The sequence below is a fragment of the Ursus maritimus genome, unplaced genomic scaffold, assembly GCF_017311325.1.
Source record: "Ursus maritimus isolate PB19 unplaced genomic scaffold, ASM1731132v1 scaffold_6, whole genome shotgun sequence".
NCBI classification, from domain to species: Eukaryota; Metazoa; Chordata; class Mammalia; order Carnivora; family Ursidae; genus Ursus; species Ursus maritimus.
Window position 1 is genome coordinate 50,569,644 of NW_024426774.1, and position 15,776 is coordinate 50,585,419.

Here is a 15,776-nt window from a genome sequence, read left to right on the forward strand (position 1 = left end):
GGGGAGAAAGGGTGGAGATTGACTGCTAAAGAGCAAGGTCTGGTAAAGCTCCTCGAGCTATTTACCTAAATCCTGCGCTTTCATCTGGATGTTAATCATATTAAATATTTTTTAAGACTGAAGGAAGACAGGGAAGGAGGCAGGAGAGAATGGAGACAGTGAATCCCACCGCCCCCTCCAGCCCTCAGGGGCTCAGACTTAGCAGGGTGTGCGGGGCGGGGCCGGGAGGGGAGGAGCCCGATGGGGAGGCGGGGCGCAGCGGAAGCGCGGGGGGCGGGGGGATGCAGTTCCTCCTCTCCGAAGCCAGGCGGCGGCGTGGGCGGGGAAGGGTGGCGGGGACTCTGGCGGCGGCAGCAAGGGGGCGGGCCGATCGCTGGACTCCATGTGGGCGCCGGCGCGGAGGGGGTGCAGCGCGGGGTCGCCATGGCGGAGATGCAGCAGCTGCGGGTACAGGAGGCGGTGGACTCCATGGTGAAGAGTCTGGAGAGAGAGAACATCAGGAAGATGCAGGTAGCGGGCGGGGGTAATGGCGCAGAGTCCCGGCAGTTCGCGATTCCCTTGTCGCAGCCGCCGCGCGTCGCTGCCCGCCTCCCCGCAGACTCGAGTCGGGGCGTCCCTGGGGTCGCCGCGGCGCCTTCGGAAGCACCTCTCACCCTCAGAATCCCTGGAGCTCCCGCTGAGCGGATGAAATCTGTGCTCCCGCCCCACGCGCAAAGCCGTCTTCCCCCCAAGCCAGCTCCGGGGAGAGGGTGTTAGAAGCAGCGTTAGAAAGCCCTTAGTGTCAGGCTTTCGGCCTCCCCCGCCTTCCTGTCTTGCGCTGCCCCTTCCGCAGGTGAGCAGGCCGAGGCCCAGAAAGGGCACGGCCAAGGTGAAACACCGGAAAGGCAAAAGAGCTTGGCTTCCTCAGTGGCCCTGTCATGCCCGTATTAATGTCGCTCCACACAGCGCTGGTTTATATGCTGTTGTGCTTCGATCCCCTAGGTGGTATGTGGCTCTTGGTCCAGCTTCCCTAACCAAATCGTGGGGTTTCTGCGGTGCTTCTTGAGTCATTGATTAATGGATCGGTTGCCCCCTGGTAGAAAGTAGATTACTAGGTTGCTGACCTCTGAACCCTGGTTTTCAGAATTTGACTTCATCTGACCCACCACCAACTTCTCCGTCCACCCAGCCTTCCATGCCACAAGTGCCAATGAGCAAGCAGGAAGAAGGCCATGAAACCTTCTGCTAGGCTTCGAGGATAATTTTCCCATTTGTGGTTTTGGGTTCTTGATGTCTGTTAGGAGAGGTGCAAATACAGATGCTCCTCTGTGGCACTCCATGGTACTCTCTGCCCCAGAGGCCTTCCTACCTAACCTCTCTCTCTGCCTTCCCTCCCCAGGGCCTCATGTTCCGGTGCAGTGCCAGCTGTTGTGAGGACAGCCAGGCGTCCATGCAGCAGGTGCATCAGTGCATTGAACGCTGCCATGCACCTCTGGCTCAAGCCCAGGCCCTGGTGACCAGTGAACTGGAGAAGTTCCAGGTGAGAAATACCCCAAGCAGAGGACTGCAGGCCTTGATGTTGCTCTTTTGCAAGAGATTACAAGCATTTGTTCAGAACTCTTGGCTTTAATGTCTTGGTTCTTTTAACATTTGTGACAGTCCTGTGGCCCAGGTTGAGTGCTATAAGTATTTCCCATAGAAAAAATGATGTAAAAAGGAGTTCATGATCAAGAGCCTTTCCCCCCCATAGACACGAAATATAATATATATACTGTAGAGTGTAAAAGCTTTCTAAGACATGGATTAGTTCATCCTTAAACTAGTAGTACTTATCCCCAGGATAAGTGGAGTAGGCTCGTCATAAAGAGGTGCAGATTAGAACAATATCCTGCTATCACGTTGTGGACGTGCCCACCCAGAACCGCCCCTGTTTGCTATACCTAGAGGGCAGCTCCTGTGTCACCAAAGAACAGTCATTAATGTGAAGTATTAGTAATACTGACTCACTGATGCCTTCCTCACAAGCCTCTCTGAGGTCACTAGGAGGAAAAGGTATCCACCATATCTCTTTCTGGAGAACAGGGTAGCCACAACTTCATTATATTCCCTTCCTATGACTGTGCCTTCCTGGAGCTTGGAGAAAGCAGAGCCCACTTCTTCTTTTTTTTTTTTTTAAGATTTATTTATTTATTTATTCGACAGAGATAGAGACAGCCAGCGAGAGAGGGAACACAAGCAGGGGGAGTGGGAGAGGAAGAAGCAGGCTCACAGCCGAGGAGCCTGACATGGGGCTCGATCCCAGAACGCCGGGATCACGCCCTGAGCCGAAGGCAGACGCTTAACCGCTGTGCCACCCAGGCGCCCCAGCAGAGCCCACTTCTGAACCAGTTTTTCATAGCCTGAAATCCTGTTCACCTGGGACAAATTGTATCTAATATACAATTTTTACATTCTGCTATATGGAATTCTTCAAAATTACTGACACTGTGAAGGACTAACTTATCCAAGATCCTAAACCCAGACAGGTTTCTTTGTGTTCACTTTGACAGCTAATTTTATCGATAAGGTCTTTAACATTTTGATTCTTGAATTGCTGTATGACTTTTTCCTTCTGTTCACTTTTTAGTCCTCCTTTCCAATTAGACTTACTCTTCGCTCTGCCAGAACTGCTCTGGCCACTCCCCTCCATGGAGCTAAATCCAGTGGTCATGTCTCATCCGTCATCTTACACAACCTGTCTGCATCACTGTCTCAATGATCACTTGCCTCCTTGAAACAGTTTGTTCAGTTGGGCACCAAGACACCTCACTCTCTGGTTTTCCACCTCTCTCCCTGGCCATCCTTTCTTGGCCTCCTTTCCTGCTTTTCCCTTCCAACCTGTGAGGATTGGAGTGCCTAGCATGTCCTTGGTCCTTTTTTCTGATCTAATTCTCTGCTATAAATACCATGTGTAGGCTGATAACTCCTACATTCATTCATATCTCTAAACCAAATTCACTCCTGATCTCCAGATTCATATATCCAACTGCTTCTTCAACATCTCCCCTCATTTTGTTTTTCTCCCTTCACTGGCATGTAAGTTCTGTGAGGGTAAGAACATCATCTAGTTTACTCATTGCTGTATTCCCCAACATTAGAAGAGTACCTGACACATAGTAGCTACTCAATAAATATTTGTTGAGTGCTTTTCTGTAGCAAGCACAGATATTAAAGAATCAAAATGTTTGTAAGTCTTAACTGTAGCTGACCAACAGTAGCCTCTAGTTATTTCCCACTTTCTGGAGGGGGCTTCTGTATAATTTATTCTGTCATTCATCTGCTTTCTTGTCATGCTTTGCCTGGACCCTCCTGGTGCCACCCTCTAGTTCAAAATAGTCAGGATAATCTTGGTTAACTGCACTATAGTGTCCCTTTAATTGATCAAGATTATATATGTCAAGCCAAAATATGTAGCAAGGGGCCTAGCACATGGTAAGCACTTGGTAAATGGAGGCCAATCTTTCAGACTTCTCTGCCCTCTTCCTTCTTGCCACAGGACCGCCTGGCCCGATGCACCATGCATTGCAATGACAAAGCCAAAGATTCAATAGATGCTGGAAGTAAAGAGCTTCAGGTGAAGCGGCAGCTGGAGAGTTGTGTGACCAAGTGTGTGGATGACCACATGCACCTCATCCCGAGCATGACCAAGAAGATGAAGGAGTCTCTCTTGTCCATTGGGAAATAGAAGTCTTTGCAATTGGACATCGGAGCTGACAGCAGGATTCTATTTAAAAAGAAATGGGAGTTTTGGTCTTTTAAGTGAAGTTTATGAAGAAATTAAGGATGGCAGCAAGTTTGAGGCATGTGTCACTTGCCTCTGGACACTGGTTCCTTTATGTTCAACCCTAGAAAGTGAAATGGAAAAAACTGGTGCTAAAATCTGGTTCAGAGATGGCACAGGACAGTTTCTGATAGCCTAAATTTCACATGCTTCTGCTGGCTCTAGGGATCTCCCTTGTACAAAGCCAGAGCCCTCCAAGATACCAGATTCTTCTCAGTACAGAGGTACCAACAGGCTGGCAGGTTCCTCTAACCTGCCTGTGATCTGGTGGTGTGAGCAGAGGTGTTTCTGTTTGTTGCCAACCTCCCGTTTACCAGAAGGCTCACCAAATCGTTTTCCATAAGCTGTAAAACAAAATCCACAAGGTCACTAATTTAGAAAGGAAAAAAGGTTTCTGGGTCTTTGTTTTGTTTGGTTTTGTTTTATATACAAGGGCATGAAGTTGATTTAAGATGTGGAGTTGGGAGAGGTAGTTCGGATAAGAACTGTGAGTAGTTCTTATGGATATCTGTTTCTGGCCATTGAGATGTGGATATGCATTTCTTGAAATATACATTACATCCTTCAGCTAGGAGATGTGTAAAAACACGACAGGTGATGTTACACTGGGTTTGGGAAGCGGACCTTCCCTCTCACTGGCTGCCTTGATAGGCCCTGAGGCTATCTGCAGGAGAGCGACAGGACAATCTTGCAGTGACACTCTCCCTTGAAGGGAAAGAGGGCTTTGATTGCACTATATACCAGTATCCGGGAGTGAACATTGAAGGAGGAACTGTTGTCTTAATTTCAAGAGTTATTAAGTATTGGTTTTGGAAAAACCTGGTTTTTATAGAACAGAATGGAATGAAAGCCTAAACTCGGTATTGCTTATTTTGCCCCCTGAAAAAACAGAGCCCTATTGAGACAATCCCTTGGCAACAGGAAGGTGAAAGGAGAAAAAGTAGGCAACTCGGGTAAGCTGTGATTCCTTTAAAGGAAAAGAGGGGCAACCCCCCCATTACCAAATACCACTTTTGCCTGGGGCCATTGCAGCAAGCAGTGTACCTGCCCCAGCTCTAGCACCTTTTCATTTTGATAAGGACCTTATTGTCTTTTTACCAACTTACTACTTGAAATGATAATATAGCCTGTGTTTGGTGTTTCAAGGCTATGATATATTTTCTTAGAGGCTCAGTTTTAAAAAATAAATAAGGTTTAGTTTTTCCTCCACTATTATGTTTCTTATGTCTGGATAGTGAATATATACAACTTTCTCAGGACGCTTCTCTTTGTAGTGTGTGAAATAAGTTTATTAAGAGGCCATGAAGAGTAAAAATTAGTTATGAATTATGATGCAGGTGCAGGGCTGGTTCATTGTAAATGGGAAAAACTGAGGGCAAGCTATAGCACTATGACTTGAAGTCCACTAATAAAAAAAAAAAAAAACCTGTAAGGCTAAAAAAAAATTCAATATCCATTTCAGGACTCTAGCTTCAGCTAAACAGTAACAGCAAGAGGTGGAGAGGGTAATTAATGATCCCTCTTGGGAAAATGCAACGTCTAGGATTTTGAGTGCCCAGAGAGTACAAAACTATGTGATGAGTTTAAGTTTTTACTATCATTCATATTTATTTTATTTTTTAAAGATTTTATTTAGGGGCACCTGGGTGGCTCAGTTGGTTAAGCCTCTGCCTTCGGCTCAGGTCATGATCCTGGGGTCCTGGGATCCTGCTCCGCAGGGAGTCTGTTCTCCCTCTACCTCTGCTGCTCCCTCTCTCAAATAAATAAATGCAGGGCTCCATCCCAGGTCCCTGGGATCATGACCTGAGCCAAAGGCAGACACCCAAGCCCTTGAGCCACCCAGGTGCCCCTACTATCACTGGTATTTAAATAGAGCCATTCCTGAACTTTAGGAATGAATTGAATTTTGGAGAATCATCCCCTACTTAGATAATCACCAAGGTTTTACTATTTTTGCCTAAGTCTTCTGTAATCCCAATTGTGTTTTATTCATACATGTTTATTCACCTCTTTTGGGTGACTTAACTGGGAACAAGTCGGAGATCACTTTTTACACGAGTTGATTTTCAAGTGAAGAGTATCTCATATTAGAGATCCTTCACGTTTTTTATATAGGAGCAAGGTATATCAAGTGGGGTTCTGGATGCAGTGTTATAAGAATTGCAAGACTGTCATTAGGGAATACACTTAGGCGTTTTTTTATATTCAAATTCTTAGAAACTGAGGCCACATCACCCTACTTCTCTGGTGTCCAGAGGTCACTAATTGTTGTTACTGGAACCCTTGGCGTGGCAATATGTAGGAATACATGCCAAAGAACTATCACAGGCCCACCCCTCCAGAGCCTATATTCATTTAGTATATATGAAGAAGACAACCCAGGCAATGCACGAAGAGAGTATACACCGGTTTCTCCTAGAAGCTAGAGACCGAACCGCCATATCAATTTTACAAACGAGGAAACGGAACTGAGAAGACGACTGTCACCACCCCTAACCCCATCTAGGCCAATCGGTGGCGACGCAAGCGGAAACACGAGGCCAATAGACAAGTTCAGGCGCCCCCAAAGTATCGCGAGGTGAAATCGGCCAGCAATTGATTGGCTGACGGGATCGGTGACGTCAGACGCGAAACGCCGGGCCTACGTGAGGGAGCGTGAGGGCACCACGGATTCCGTTTGGAGGCATCTTTGAGCTCGCCGAGTAGACACCATGAGCAAAGCTCACCCTCCCGAGTTGAAAAAGTGAGTATGTGAGAGGGCCGCTTCCAAGTGGCAGCTTCTTTGCGTGCTTTGAGTTCTTTAGATCCTCTCCATTTCCTGCAGTGTGCCTAGAGTACGTGTTCCGGCCCAAGGCCGCCGAGAACCTGATAGGGTCTTGAGCCTCGGCGCCTGAAGCCCGCGCCGACGTCTCGTTTCGGCCTTCTTGGCATGGCATGGTTACCAGTGGCAGAAAAGGCGCCTCTCTTCCCGCTATCTCGCCTCCCTAGGTGCGTTTTCCGGCCCCACGTCTCCCGACGCACTCCTCTCGCTCGTTCTTCTTGGCTTGGAGATCTGGAATGCCATCCTTTGTTGAACTTCTCGAATAGCCTTTTTAGTTATAGATTAGGTGGCTGGAGAGTAATTCTATACAGAACTAAGAAGATGGGCGGAATGAAAGTGTTTGATAGTAGATGAGGAGACAAAAACCACCTTAATCTTAGAATGTGTTCATAGCTGTTTCTTTCAACTTTAATTTAGAAATCCTATTCCTATTTTGCTTTTTTGTCCTGAAGTTAAACTTGAATGTCATATGCTGTCCTCTGTTAGCAGAGCTGTTGTGAGAACGTTCATTTTTTTAATCAGAAAATTAGGGATTTTTTTTTCCTGCCCAGTGAAATCAACTCAAAACAGCATAATCCTACTTTAGATAGGCCCGGTTTAAAGCTTTAACCTCCTCAAACACTCTTGACTGAACTTAACATGTTCGATGCCTCCTAAGTATTTTTCTATCTCGTCTATACCATGTAATGCCAGAATTCTGCACATAGTAGTTGGATAGCACAAAAGTATGAAAAATTGATTCAGGAATCGATTTGTGAAACAGCCATCTGGCCTGCGTATAGTTCACTTATTACCAGCCTCATAGAGAAGTCAGACTTAGAGAAAAGATCATATTTAATAATTTTACGTGTAGGGGCACCAGTCAGTTAAGCGTCCAACTCTTGGTTTCAGCACAGGTCGTGATCTTAGGGTAGTGGGATCAGCCCCATGTCAGGCTCTCGGCTCAGCTTCGGAGTCTGCTTAGTGTTTGCCTCTCCCTCTACTCCTCCCTACTGCTGGCTTGCTCTCTCGCTCTCAAAAAAAATGAATCTTTAAAAAAAAATAATTTTACGTTTAAATGCACATCTGTATCAAAGCCATTTTTTCTGCAAAAACTCCGTGTATATTTTAGTTGGATCCCTTAAAGAATTATTAATCATAAGTTTAACATAAAGACAAATAGAAATTATTTTGAAAATGCTGATCTAAAACATATTCTTTGACGAGCTGGTAAAATCTTAGTAGTTTTCACTGGATTCTTCAAGAACTGGTGAAATGCTAATTATTTTTCAGCTCAGTCTTAAGCGTCTGCCTTCAGCGCAGGCCATGATCCGGAGGTCCTCTGATCTAGCCCGCATCGGGGGAGCCTGTTTCTTCCTCTGCATGCCCTTTCCCTGCTTGTGCTCTCTTTCTGTCACTGTCAAATAAATAAATAAAGTCTTTTTTAAAAAAAAATATTGTCTACTTGTAATCCTAGATTTCCTTTTTTTGTTAACAGATATTTTTTTTACTTAACAGATATATGTGAATTTCAGAGGACAAACCTAGTTTTAATATTTTTCTCATCTCTAGATTTCATGTATAGTGAGATCCTTTGAGACCTGCCTCCAAAATGACTTTCAGGCTTTTTTTTCCTTTACTTTCTCACGAATATCTTTAATCTTATACCCTCCTCCTGGTTTAGATTAACTCAGTTGGTATTAACTGGGAAGTAGGGAGTCAGGCTCTACTGGCAAGCATCTAGTAAGTAGAAGCTAGGGATGCTGCTAAATAGTGTACGATGCACTGGGCATCCCTCAACAAAGAATTATCTGGCTCCAGATGTTAATATGCCAAGGTTGAGATACCCAGGCCTAACCAGATTCTCCATTCCACCCTCTTAAAAATCACTGCCACGGTGGTCTTGGCAGTGACTGGACTCTGCCTTAATAATTTATCACTGTCTGAATGATAAAGTCCAGGCTTCTTGACACAACATTCAAGCTCTTCCATCTGAAATCTAAGTGCCAAATATTACACACGCTAACGGAGTGCCCCTGTTCTCCAGTTCTCCAGCCAAACTGAGCCATTTGCATTTGCTCAAACTTTCTCACCTCCTCTGTGACTTTGGACAATTTACTTAATCTTTCTGAGCCTCAGTTCCTCATCTATAAAATGGTGGTAAAAACAAGATGTAAGTTACAAAGTCATCATAAGGGTTAAATAAGTTCATGTGTGTTGTATTTGCTGTATTGTATATATAATATATTCTATTAATATCATACTATATTTTGGGGGTTTTTTTTTTGGTTTTTTTTTTTTAGATTTTATTTTAGAGTGCACACATGGGGGGAGGGGCAGAGGGATAGGGCCAAGCATACTCCACACTGAGCGCAGAGCCCTACTTGGGGCTCCGTCTCACAACCATGAGGTCGTGACCCGAGCCAAACCAAGTCAGGTGCTCAACCGGAGCACCACCCAGGTGCCGAAGGCCTGTGTCTTGCTTATCTTTGGATTCTCCCATGACATGTTATACATTAAAATTGCATGAAATTTCAGGGGCGAATGCGTGACTCAGTTGTTTAAGCATCCCACTCTTGGTTTCAGCTCAGGTCATGATCTCATGGGTGGTGAGATGGAGCCCCCTGTCAGTCTCCACGCTTAACAGGGAGTCAGCTTAATACTCTCTCCCTTTGCTCCTCCTCCACTTGTGCATGCGCGAGTGCTCCCTCTCAACTAAATTAAAAATCGCATGAAATTTCATATTTTCTAGCCTATAACTGGAAGGGGTAAAAACTGGATTGATTACATGGCTTAATATTCCCATAATGCCCTGCTGAGATGGGATTTCCCTGTTTAATTCAGATTTTTTTAAAGCTTCAAAATAGTATTTTGCTAAAAAATACTTATGTGTTGAGGAATATCTTGAACACTTAAGTGTGATGCTTAATATTAAATAAAACAGGGGCGCCTGGGTGGCACAGCGGTTAAGTGCCTGCCTTCGGCTCAGGGCGTGATCCCGGCGTTCCGGGATCGAGCCCCACATCAGGCTCCTCCGCTATGAGCCTGCTTCTTCCTCTCCCACTCCCCCTGCTTGTGTTCCCTCTCTCGCTGGCTGTCTCTATCTCTGTCAAATAAATAAAATCTTTTTAAAAAAAAAAATATTAAATAAAACAACACTCCTTATTGTCTCAAATATAAAATAGCTATTGAATTGGATATGGTTTGATTACCTTCTAGTTTCCTTACAACTTAGTTTGGTTTTGGTAATAACCGCAATATAAACAAATCTTTGTTTTTCTGTTATGGCTCTAAAATCCAGCCAAGGGGTGCCTGGCTGACTAAGTCAGTGGAGCAGGAGACTCTTGATCTCAGAGTTTTGAGTTAGCCTCATGTTGGGTGTAGAGATTACTTAAAAATAATTTTTAAAATCTTTTTTAAGAAAATAATAAAACCTAGGCATCGAAAATTAGGTCAGTATTGAACAACAAGAATGTTTTTGTAATTTACATCATAAAAAGACTTAGTTTGATGTGCATTCATAATATTCTAAATCCATTTCATTTTTATTTATTTATTATTTCGCCCCTTCCCAAATTACGTTGAGTAAGTGCTAAATGAGGTAGCTCATTATTCCCTCCTCTACAACAGTACAAGTTTTTTACTATTTTAAATTTCATTATTTTTGTTGTGCAATTTTAGCAAATTGTATTGGCTGTACTTACTTTTGTGCTTGCTATGCTTAAAATTTTTAAATCAGTTATATAATTTGTACCCCTTTTTGCTTTTTCAGATTTATGGACAAGAAATTATCATGTAAGTTTCTTGGGTTTTTTGTTTTATTTTTAATTAGTTGCTTTCTACATGTGTCTTGGCAGTATATGATGTTTGGCGCAACTTCGTAAAAAATCACACAGAACCTCTAATTCACATCCATTAATTAAGGAGGTTTATGAAAATCCTACCCAATTTTATTTACCTAGTTTCTGATATTTAACAAATTGCACAGTACTTTTGACTTTTCATTATTTCCTTTAAGCCCTCCCTCAGTTAGACAAAATTAATAGGATTTTCCTATTTTGTGATATTTGAAAATGTATCAACGTTTTATCCTTTAAAAACAAAGGACTTGGACCAGGACCAAAAATCTGAGCTATACAGTGCTAGAAGGTATGGGGGTTAAGCCCTGGGCTTCAGAGGCAAGAAACCTTCCGTTTGAATCCCAGCTGTAGCCCACAGTACTTGTATAACCTCAAACCAGTCAGTTTCTTAAGAAGTGCTATACTTCAGTTACCTCATGAAAAGTTAGGATAATTCTACTTGATAGGATTCTTTGTAAGTTTATTTTTGTTTTTACCTTTTTTTTTTTTTAAATTCCAAAATAGTTAACATACAGAGTTGTATTAGTTTCAGGTATGCAGTATAGTGATTCAGCACATCCATACAATACCTGGTGCTCATCACAAATGCAGTCCTTAATCCCCACTATCTATTTCACCCATCCCCCACCTGGATTTTTGTAAATTTAAATGTGGAAGTAAATGTGAAATGTTCAGCTCACTACTTGACATATGTAAGGCTAGAGGATTATATTTCTCAAGTACCTGCGTTTTATTCCACCTAATTTTTAATGAGTAGTTATTTTTATCGGTCAGTTTTATTAAACTATTTTTTCCCTTTTTGTAGTGAAATTAAATGGTGGCAGACATGTCCAAGGAATATTGCGGGGGTTTGATCCATTTATGAATCTTGTGATAGATGAATGTGTGGAGATGGCAACTAGTGGGCAACAGAACAATATTGGAATGGTGGTAAGTAAAGATAGAAGCTTTCTCCCAGAGATTTCATATTTTGAAATAAGGATTAACTTCCTTTCTATTAACTTCCTTTCTATTAACTTCCTTGGATTAAATTGAAATTAGGCAAATTACAGGCAAGATTAGACTTCATCTCCCTTTTAGTTTAACATATGGTAGTCATTCAACTGTGTTAATATCTGAGTTACCTATAGGTTAGATCTGAATCTTACTCAGAACCCTCTGAGGTCCTTGGACTTGAAATAGCTGTAGGAAATCATTTTTGAGCTTTATAATAGAGGCCCATAGTCAGTCCTTCATTGTGCTCAATTTTAACATGCTTATGAGTTCCCAGAAGATCTTACTAAAATGCAGATCCTATCTAACAAGTGCCCATGTGATGCAAATCTGCTAGTCCACCATCATACTTTTTTATTTTGTGTGTATAATTAACCCAGATTTTCTGGTTTACCACACCCAAATGTAAAAGTGGCCAAGGTAAAAGTTGCAAGGGGTGATCATAGTGACAGCCATTCACATGAAAGAAAATAGGAAAAAAACAGAAACACTGAGTTAATTATAGGAGCAAACATTTCTGCATTCATTAGGCCATAGTGGTACGACTACTGAAAAAGTTTTTGCTGTTTGTTAGCAAGACCCAGGTTTTGAATCCCATTCTTTGTCCAGCACAGGACAATATATCCAGTAAGTTAGTAAGTCCCAAATTTCTTGGGAAAAGTAGATCTAAAAGGACAACTTCACTTTAGCAAATCACTGAGCATAAAGACCTCTAAAAGGTGGTTAAGAGTTTCTAATGGTTAGCCTTGATTTTTTATTTATTTTTATTTTTTGCCTCACAGTTTTTAATCACTCTTTACAAGGTGTATGTTTTTGCTTCTTTCAAATGCATTTTCATTTGAAAAGCAAATCAGTGGTCTGGGCTGGAAAAACAGCTTAGGGAATGCCTTGGTATGACTGGGCAAATCATTATCCGCCAGTTTTCTTTTAAAAATAGTTTTTAAATACCACCACACACACACCCCTAAGATTTCTCTCTAGCCTTTCCTTTTACAAATTCAGTAATCTTCATTCTTAGAGTAAATTAGGTTTTTAGTTTTTATCTCAAGAGATTTGCTAAAAAGATTGAAGAAGGACTTTGATATCTAAAAGTCAGTTCTGGGGTGCCTGAGTGGCTCAGTTGGTTAAGCATCTGCCTTCAGCTCAGGTCATGAACCCAGGGTCTTGGGATCAAGCCCCACATCTGGCTCCCTGCTGAGTCTGCTTCTCAATTAAATAAAGAATCTTTATAAAAGATTAAATAAATAAAAGTCGGTTCTAATTTGGGAAGGTAACTTTTCAGAGAATTGTGTGACACTTCTTGGAATTTTATCCGAGAAGGAATTGAACCTAGATCATGGATCTTTCTCAAAAATTTCCCCCTAAATTTTAATGGGCTTAGTCTTTACACAGAAATTGGTTATGAGCACCTGCTTACTGTGTTAGGCAGTTGGCCCTTCCACCTCTGATGCTTGTATGTGACCAAAAAAAGGTTTATTAGTAGGCAATAATTCTTGCGGCTGAGTTAACGCTTTGAAAATGAAATAATGGGGGCACCTGGGTGGCTCAGTCAGTTAAACGTTTGGCTCAGGTCATGAGGTCAAGCCCTGCATCAGCCTCCCCACTCAGCAAGGAGTCTACATCTCTCCCTCTGCCCATCCACCTGCACAGTTGTGCTCTCTCTTTCTAGGTAATAAATAAATCTTCATATCAGTTGTCCTTAATAAAAAAATTTTTGAGAGAGAGCGAGGGGAAGGGGCAGAGGGAGAGGGAGAGAATCTTAAGCAGGCTCCACACCCAGTGTGGAGCTCACACGGAGCTTGATCTCAGGACCCTGAGATCATGACCTGAACTGAAATCGAGTCGGATGCTTAACCGACTGAGCCACCTAGGTGCCCCCAATAAAAAGGCATTTTAAAGAAAATTCAAGAATGGTTTTTCTGAGGTTGGAAGAAAAACAGATAAGTTACGGTTTTGTTTTCACAAGTTGTTTGGCAAAGGAGACCATTACATTGGCTTTGCTATTCCCTTGTCCAAGTCAGTGACCCACTGAGGCCATTGAAATGACTTAATGCTGTTATACTTAGAGTAGTATTAAGAATGTGTGTGTTTTGGGGTGCCTGGGTCATGCCTTCAGTTAAACGTCTGGCTCTTGATTTTGACTCAGGTTGTGATCTCAGGGTCATGAGATTGAGCCCTGCATGGGGTTCCATGCTCAGCACAGAGTCTGCTAAGACTCCTCCCTATCCCATAGGGGCGCCTGGGTGGCACAGCGGTTGAGCGTCTGCCTTCGACTCAGGGCGTGATCCCGGCGTTACGGGATCGAGTCCCACATCAGGCTCTTCCGCTATGAGCCTGCTTCTTCCTCTCCCACTCCCCCTGCTTGTGTTCCCTCTCTCGCTGGCTGTCTCTCTCTGTCGAATAAATAAATAAAATCTTAAAAAAAAAAAAAGACTCCTCCCTATCCCACCTGTGCTCTCTAAAATAAATAAATAGATCTTTAAAAAAAAAAAAAAGAATGTGTGTGTTTGGCAGGGGAGATAGTTTGTATTAGGGATCTGTCAGCTGGATAATTACCTAATGATGTCTCAGCTAGCCTCTTCTGAAACATCCCCATAGTTGTCAGTGGCCTCACCTCTGTCTTTTAAGATTTCACTCCACCCCAGAGTTCCCCTAAGAACGTACTAAAAATTCTGTATTAAGATGCTGTATAGTTCAGGAGTTCTTTCTAGCTTTATGGTTCTGTAGTTCCATTTTCGGTTTGTATTTGTTATTAGATAGCTGTGCCCTTTCCAAAGACTAAAAGCCTGAGCAGCATTTTGTAAAAACTAGCACTGAGGCACAAAAAGAACACTATGGAATTCTGGACCTGATGGTTCCGGTTTGATTTGAAGAATTAGGCCTAAACACAATGAGAAAAAGAGGAAGATTAATATACAGCAGAGGTATCCACCCACTAGCCTTACTTCATGTATTAATGTGAGAAAGCAAAAACATGTGCAGTACCTACTATTTTAGAAAATGTTGATGAGAATGACACAGCTGTATTTTGTTTTTTAATAATGACCCCCAAAGTCTCAGATCTGAAAATCTTAGTTATCTGAACTTCTCTGCCACCCTGACCTTTATAGGGTCAGAAATGGACACATGTAAGGGAGAGACAGAAAAGAAATCTAGTTTTTCATGCTTTGATCAGTGAGATGTGTTGTTCACCATCTGTTGCAAGTAAGCCAGGAATTAAAACCCTGAGAACTAGGTAAGTATGTTGTTCAGCTTTCTTCATTTCCATCCCTAACTCAGAGAAAGAATAAAAGTCTGTAGGCTCCTTCAGTCCCCGTCATCATTTTCAGGGCATTGTTCTCTCTTTGTGCTGCTCTTCTTCGCCACCTTCTCATCATACTTATTGCTGTTTGTCTGTGCCAGGCTCCAAGACCCTGTCCCACCTGTCCTATTCCTTTCCCTTCTGTCAGCTGCAGACAGATCACTTGGCCCTTGGGGTAGAGATGGGTATGTTATTTGAGTACTGCAGTTTAAAAGGTGAAATGAATCATTGGACACTTAGCATTCTCAAAAGTGTACTTGTTAGTCTTGTTAAATCTAGAAAGTATACATCTTAGTTAAAAAGTGCTTACTGGCTTCTTGTCATGATAAAGCCTTAGTATCCCTGTGGCTTGAAAAAAGCCTCACAAACTGATCTTTAATACTGAAAAACCATTAATGATTTTGTAAAAATTCTTTCATCCATGTCTGTCAAATAAATTGTGTTCTTTTCAAATTTTCTTTTTAGGTAATACGAGGCAATAGTATCATCATGTTAGAAGCCTTGGAACGAGTATAAACAATGGGTGTGTTCATGAGAAGAAATCAACTGCTTCCACGTGTTCCCTCTCCATAGTACCTGTTTTACGACAATATAAAAATCAGGTCCTGTGCATTTTCATATTGAACTTTTTTGTTAAATAAACTTTTATAATAGTCAAAATGCTTTCTCAGACATTCTGAACATAGAAAATAGAGTATTAGCTCTTATTCTAATTTTTCTAACATGAACTATTCCTGGTTTAAGACTGATTTTGGTTGTTTTTTTTGATTTTTTTTTAAGACTTTATTTATTTGACAGAAAGAAAAAGCACAAGCAGGGAGAGCAGGAAGGAAAGGGAGAACCAGGCTCCCCGCTGAGCTGAGAGCCCGATGTGGGGCTCCATCCCAGAACCCTAGTATCATGACCCCAGCCAGAGGCAGATGCTTAACCAACTGAGCCACCCAGGCACCCCAAGACTGATTTCTTTTAAATTTTTAATGCATTAATATAGATCAGTATGATTAAATATAAAGTGTGGCAGGG

The 15,776-nt window shown here is 42.4% G+C and overlaps 2 protein-coding genes across 2 annotated transcripts; both read left to right on the plus strand.

Moving 5' to 3' along the window:
- Positions 1–324: 324 nt before the first annotated feature.
- FAM136A (family with sequence similarity 136 member A) lies at positions 325–5,008 on the plus strand. The gene is made up of 3 exons (XM_040623337.1): positions 325–510; positions 1,379–1,519; positions 3,515–5,008. Exons 1-3 carry the CDS (start codon positions 424–426, stop codon positions 3,701–3,703), a joined length of 417 nt encoding a protein of 138 aa, XP_040479271.1. The 5' UTR covers positions 325–423; the 3' UTR covers positions 3,704–5,008.
- Positions 5,009–6,404: 1,396 nt separating this feature from the next.
- SNRPG (small nuclear ribonucleoprotein polypeptide G) lies at positions 6,405–15,413 on the plus strand. The gene is made up of 4 exons (XM_008699967.2): positions 6,405–6,542; positions 10,372–10,394; positions 11,265–11,389; positions 15,219–15,413. The coding sequence occupies exons 1-4, from the start codon at positions 6,511–6,513 to the stop codon at positions 15,267–15,269; spliced, it is 231 nt and encodes a 76-aa protein (XP_008698189.1). The 5' UTR covers positions 6,405–6,510; the 3' UTR covers positions 15,270–15,413.
- Positions 15,414–15,776: the final 363 nt, after the last annotated feature.

Bases quoted from the DNA above. Each gene is read 5' to 3' on its own strand.
- FAM136A (XM_040623337.1), top strand. From the start codon at position 424: ATGGCGGAGATGCAGCAGCTGCGGGTACAGGAGGCGGTGGACTCCATG. The intron at 511-1,378 runs GTAGCGGGCGGG...TTCCCTCCCCAG, and splicing joins AGAACATCAGGAAGATGCAG to GGCCTCATGTTCCGGTGCAG. The intron at 1,520-3,514 runs GTGAGAAATACC...TTCTTGCCACAG, and splicing joins GTGAACTGGAGAAGTTCCAG to GACCGCCTGGCCCGATGCAC.
- SNRPG (XM_008699967.2), top strand. From the start codon at position 6,511: ATGAGCAAAGCTCACCCTCCCGAGTTGAAAAA. The intron at 6,543-10,371 runs GTGAGTATGTGA...TTGCTTTTTCAG, and splicing joins CACCCTCCCGAGTTGAAAAA to ATTTATGGACAAGAAATTAT. The intron at 10,395-11,264 runs GTAAGTTTCTTG...CCCTTTTTGTAG, and splicing joins TATGGACAAGAAATTATCAT to TGAAATTAAATGGTGGCAGA.